General features: G+C 35.8%; 2 protein-coding genes across 2 annotated transcripts; one reads left to right on the top strand and one right to left on the bottom strand.

The window, feature by feature from the left end:
* Positions 1–1,768: 1,768 nt before the first annotated feature.
* LOC141434469 (uncharacterized) lies at positions 1,769–3,076 on the top strand. The gene has a single exon (XM_074096888.1). The coding sequence runs from the start codon at positions 1,769–1,771 to the stop codon at positions 3,074–3,076; it is 1,308 nt and encodes a 435-aa protein (XP_073952989.1).
* An 11-nt stretch (positions 3,077–3,087) lies between these two features.
* On the bottom strand, positions 3,088–5,701 carry LOC141434343 (uncharacterized). Its single transcript, XM_074096754.1, has 2 exons — positions 5,439–5,701; positions 3,088–4,511 (listed from the first exon to the last, which is right to left on the bottom strand). The coding sequence occupies exons 1-2, from the start codon at positions 5,631–5,633 to the stop codon at positions 3,255–3,257; spliced, it is 1,452 nt and encodes a 483-aa protein (XP_073952855.1). The 5' UTR covers positions 5,634–5,701; the 3' UTR covers positions 3,088–3,254.
* Between the last annotated feature and the right edge of the window lie 272 nt (positions 5,702–5,973).

Genomic DNA, 5,973 nt, shown 5'->3' on the forward strand with positions numbered 1-5,973 from the left:
AAAGATGATTAATTGCTATACTAAATAGTTCAGCATGTTGGTTCTTTCTCAGTAATCACAGGCACAATTAATATTAACAGTCTATGTAAATGTTTTATAAATAATGTATAAGCGAAACGTCACCCCCAGGTATTGTGTTTTATTAGTAAATTTAGTTCGGCTCAAAACCTAAGTAAATAATCATATTTTAACATAAATAGAAAACTGTATACCTACTGAACCAGAAAATCTATATAAATAAACAAATATTGTGTTTGCAACATGCCTATCATTTTTTAATACCTCAGGCCTACTTTAACAAAGATCTCTTATATAATAATAACAATCAACGACAAGTGATAAATAAAATCTAAAAAAAAGATTTCAAGGTGCAGGGGTTTGAACTGCGAACCATAGCATGTCGAGGCTAATTAACTATCCACTAGACCAACTCGCTCTCTACGTAACATGACAAAAATATTGAACGGTTTGATGTCATTACCGAAGGGGGGATCCTTTTCTCTGACGCTTACTGTACATAAAACACAAAAAAATATTTTCACGCCCGTAACAACAAACTCACCACTATACTTCAGGCTGGACCTTTGTCTACAGTGGCGCCAGCTGGTGAGCGCGAAAACGGTAGCCCTCATTACTTCACACGTTTGTGCAGGTGTCCTCGCGATGTTTTCCTGCACCGTAAAGCTCGTGGTAAATTTCAAATGCAATTTCGCACATGAATTTCGAATAACTCAGAGTTACGTACGAGCCCGGATTTAAGCCCACGATACTTTGCTTGAGAGGTCATAGATCTAATCATATAAGTCACCACGGCTTTTCAAATATAGTTAGCAAAATTAAAACAAATTTAGCAAAACTGCGACCATAACTAACAAAGTACACATAAAACCAAGCGTACTTGATTTTCGTGATAAGTAACAAAAACCTTGCATTAGTTATAGTAATTAAAAATGCCAATTGAACCGTACTGAATTAATCATTTTTACATCATTACAACGACATGATAACGTCAATTACATTGTTTTAATTACTAAAACATGACACGAAGATTAATTGCGGTAAACGTTTTAGATATTGAGACTATTAACCTCGCATTCCTAGAAAATGTAGTATTCTATTGTTATGACTCGTTAACTGTTTTATATGTTGCGAATAAAACCGGTCAAGTGCGAGCGTACTCGCGCACGCTGGGTCCCGTACCACCGAATAAATATCATGGGACAAATGCCAGACTAAAAAATAATGGCGAGTTTGGTAGAAAATTTACATTATTAGAATTCACAACATTTCAATTTTAAATAATTACTAAAGTACCGACAACCATTTAGAGCTTTATGTTTAAGTATTCCATTCCATATTTTTTTATTTTTTTTTATTACTTATTTAACGAAATATTCACAAAAATCTTCAAAAAATCCAAAGTGAGGCATTGTCATAGTATTTACCTTTGCCCATCTAATTATTATGAATAAAAATGCCAAATGTCAAAAAGGTGTCAATGTCAAAAAATATCGGTGTCATTCAAATATCAGTAGGGCTACTACGAAACTCGGAACTCGAAGTTCGTGTCGTGCGGTCCCTCTCGCTCTCGTATTAAATAGTGTAAGTGTTAGAGGGACGACCACACGACACGAACTTCGAGTTTCGTAGTAGCCCTGCAGTGTTGTGTTGTTAGCCGAGGTGTGGCCGAGGTTGTTCGTTTTGTATTGAAAAAGCATTGTTATATTTAATAAATTGATTTGCCATGAAAGTTTCGGACGGTTATGCCATGGCAGACAGCCGCAACCTTCCCAAGGTGGACTATATGATGTTGTTGCAATACATGCGTGAAAACGACTCCTTTAACGTTGCCGAGATCCGGGGAGCTAAGGTTTTATTGTCATCAAGGGATGCTTACGTCGAAACTTCTGTAGGCTATGTGGAAGTGAAACGAGAGAATGCTGTGTGCTTTATCAAGGGCAGAGTAACTCCTGAGCACCGAGTTCGTACTAAAATGTACTCAGTTGTCGCAAGCATTAACGAGGCAGAAGAAACAATATTGGATGTGAAATGTGAAGATTGTGCTGCAAGTCAGGGTGGATGCAAACATTCAATTTGTTTTATCATGTGGCTTATTAAGCGGACTGAAGAGCCTTCAGTCACATCTGTGCGCTGCTATTGGATCCAGCCAAAACTCTCGGCGGCAGTGACTCAAGATAAATGTATTTTAGCCAAAGAAATGGGAAAACGTTTGCCAGCAACAACCAATCTTCCTAATTCTCTTAAAAAAGCTGCATTTTTACAAGAATGTCGGAAAAGAAATATACAAGATTCTTTGTTTTCTGACTATAACAATACAGTAATAACATTGGATAGTTTCAGAGTTTTCAAGCTTTTACTGGATTACTATACAACTAGTTCATCCCAAGATGAGTTAACAGATTACACAAAATTGAAAATCTTTGTCGAAAATAAATTAACTAAAGAGGTAATTGATGAAATTGAAAACCAAACACGCAGCCAAGCTCACAGTCAGCTGTGGCATATTTTAAGGCAGGGGCGAGTTACTGCATCAAAGATTTATGAATGCACAAAGTGCAGCACTGATGGAGCATTAGTTAAATCCATTCTTGGAGGTTATAAGATTCCTGAAACAAAGGCTATCAAAAGAGGAAAACGTTTGGAAAAAGAAGTGGTGAATGAAATAATGAAAAAAATGAATATTGAAATAATTCAATGTGGATTTAAATTAATCACACCTTTTGTAGGGGCATCACCAGATGGATTATGTGTAGAACATGGCTTCACCGTAGAAATCAAATGCCCTAGTAGTAATAAAACTATGGAAAGCTATGTTAAAGATAGTGTGATATCGGCTAAATGTAATGCCCAAATACAGCTGCAAATGTTGGCGATGAACATGAAAAAAGCTTTATTATGTATAGCTGATCCAGACTTCGAAAGAAATAAATCCTACCATGAACACTGGGTGTACTATGACAGATTGTTTGCAGAAAAGTTAGTGAAAGAAGGTGAAATGTTTTGGGAGAAATTTATTTTTAGGAAAATGTTAGATATTGTACATTATGATAAATAAAAGTCAATGAATCGTATTGTGTCTCTTTTATTAGTTATACCATTTATAGTAACACACAGTTATCAAAAATTATACAAATATAACATACAGTTTTCTTGAATATTGTACACTTTGATAAATAAAAACCAAAATTAATAATTATTCACTGTGATTTTGGCCTAAATTGGCCTTCCAATGCCTAATACTTCCTTATGACAGGCGACTGTAAATTTATAAGTCCACAAGCAACTACCACTGCATCATCTAGTATGTTTAATAATTTATTATTTACAACAGCATGTGGCTTCAACATTTTAATAAGTCTTACCCTCCTGATAACCCTTTCTATATGTATGCGTAAACTAGCTAAAATTTTACTATCAATCACCTCTGCTTTTGTCATTTTTGTGCCTTTGAGTACACTAGGCGGGCGCAGAACTTTTACAGATTTCTTAACTAAATGTGATTCTAAATGCTTGAAACCCCTGTCTGCTAGTATAGTAGCATTAGCTGGTATTATCTCTAAATATCCACTTTGTTCAACTAAATACATGTCACTAATACGTCCTCCATAACCTTCGGACACGAAATTTATAAAACCATCTGGGGTAGCACTTATCAAATACTTTATGGTATTACAATTCTTGTATTGGGACCATGTAAGGGCCTGGTCTACAGGTTTTTTAGGCTTTTCTATTTCTATCTCGAAGCAATCTATTATTGCCTGAACATTTGCATACTCTTTGCTTGTAGTAAAAGCAGTAGGAAGGTTCCTCTTAATGTTCAGGGCTGTTGGCCAATATATTACTTGTCTAAAAAATAAACTCAGTGCTTTCAAAGATTTGTTAAATATTCTCCACAATGTAGTTAATGAAATTTCAAAAAGGTCTTTTATTTTGGCGAATGTTTCATTATTTTTTAACTTATAAAATGTTATTATAATATGTAAAGAAGGTATCTTTAATTCTTTTGCAATATATTGAATAATCCAATAATATTGTTTAGGAACACCAATATATGAAAATGGTTTTTTTTCTATTAAACTTAACATAAAAGACCTGCCAGCTAAACTTTTTTGTATTGGTAAGTTACTAGAACTTTCATTTTCAGAAAATTCTGTTGTACTTCCAACTGTCGATGGATCATGTCCCTCTGATGACTCTTCTTCAAATGAATGTAAAAGTTTCCTTTTTCTGAAAATCCTTGCACCAACCAAGCGATTGACCATAGTGGGTTTTACTTGGATAGATTTATGAGAACAGCCGGGAATGCACAGCACACCTTTTTCTTGCACATTTGGTACAGGATCTACATTAACTGTTGATGTGGATGTTGATGGCAGAAGACGTGGGTCTTTATTTATGTTCATTAAATAATTTGGGACTTGGGGATTCAGTCGGGGTCTATTGGTTTTTTGGTCCATCCAATCTTGGTAGTTTAGTAATGCTTCTTCCAGCTAGAATAAAATGAGAACAATTCATTAGTAATCGTCAAAAAACAGGCAAATCAAGGAAAACAAAGAGATGCACCGGGTACCCGGCTAGGATCCGGTACCCGGCAGTTTCGGCACTTTTTCAGGATCCGGCCAGATACCGGATAATGATGCCGGATAACATGTAATAATAAAAAAAAGAAACCAACTGTTTTCATAGGAAAATGGTTATTGCGCTTTTATTTAAATCAACTTATAATTTTAACAGATTTTAGTATTAGATCAAGTTGTTTCATCATCCAGCCTATATACGTCCCACTGCAGGGCACAGGCCTCCCTCAGAATGAGAGGGCTTGGGCCATAGTTCCCACGCGGGCCCAGTGCGGATTGGGAACTTCACACACACCATTGAATTGCTTCGCAGGTTTGTGCAGGTTTCCTCACGATGTTTTCCTTCACCGCAAAGCTTGTGGTAAATTTCAAATGTAACTCCGCACATGAATTTCTAAAAACTCAGAGGTGCGAGCCGGGGTTTGAACCCACAACCCTCTGCTTGAGAGGCGATGGGTCAAACCACTAGGCCACGACTTTCTCATTTATTAATCATTATTATAGTAACTAGTCATTGAGATATTTAAGTACTAATTTTTAAAATTTTTAATGTGAATCAATAATCAAACTTTAAATTCGACAGATTGTGATGTAAAAACAAATCACACTGAGAGTGTCACTCTCTGCCTCACCCCACACAGCTTCGCCCTTCCGAGCGGTGGATATGGAAGGTATTTTAATGCCGGGTAATTTTGCCGGTTACCCGGCAGATTCGGCAAAAATTATGCCGGGTACTCGTTACCCATTACCCAGCAAACCAGGATCCGGCCCATCTCTAGAAAACAATCTTGTTCTACGATTAAAATACATAGGTTATATTGTAGATAAGTAGATACTTACATTCAAATGATCTTCGCAAATGTAAAGACTACCAGTTTTTGGTACGTTTGTTTTATTTACAGCAGCACACCATTGTACTCTCGAAGACCTCGGCACGTGGAAAAAATGTTTTTTACGATTCTTTATAACTGTATTTTTGCAGGTGGGAACGAAGCAAGTAACGAGGGGATCTAACTTACGAACTCGTTTATTCATTTTTATTGTCAATTATTTCCAATTCAGTCGAGAAAAATGCGAAAAATTAAAATACAATAAAAACCAACATCAAAATCACAGCCACAAACCATTACTCAAACCAAACCAAACAAACGTCAATCAAAATTCAAAAACAACGTCAAAATGACAACCCGTAGCTAGTTTTTTTTTTTCATGGCCCAGGCAATGACAATGTGTAGATTCAGCCTTACAAGCGTTTTTGAATTTTTCGAGATTTCAAAATTATTTTTGACTAACTTGGAATACGAATTTCACGAAAAGAAAAAATATGGGTCTCCTAGTTTTCAAACTACTATTTATTGAGCATAAAAAAACACCA

Source organism: Choristoneura fumiferana, chromosome 13 (assembly GCF_025370935.1).
Source record: "Choristoneura fumiferana chromosome 13, NRCan_CFum_1, whole genome shotgun sequence".
NCBI lineage: Eukaryota > Metazoa > Arthropoda > Insecta > Lepidoptera > Tortricidae > Choristoneura > Choristoneura fumiferana.

Excerpts from the sequence above, each read along its gene's own strand:
- LOC141434469 (XM_074096888.1), top strand. The coding sequence starts at position 1,769 with ATGGCAGACAGCCGCAACCTTCCCAAGGTGGACTATATGATGTTGTTG.
- LOC141434343 (XM_074096754.1), bottom strand. The coding sequence starts at position 5,633 with ATGAATAAACGAGTTCGTAAGTTAGATCCCCTCGTTACTTGCTTCGTT. Across the intron at positions 4,512-5,438 it reads TTTGCGAAGATCATTTGAAT|CTGGAAGAAGCATTACTAAA; the intron begins GTAAGTATCTAC and ends ATTTTATTCTAG.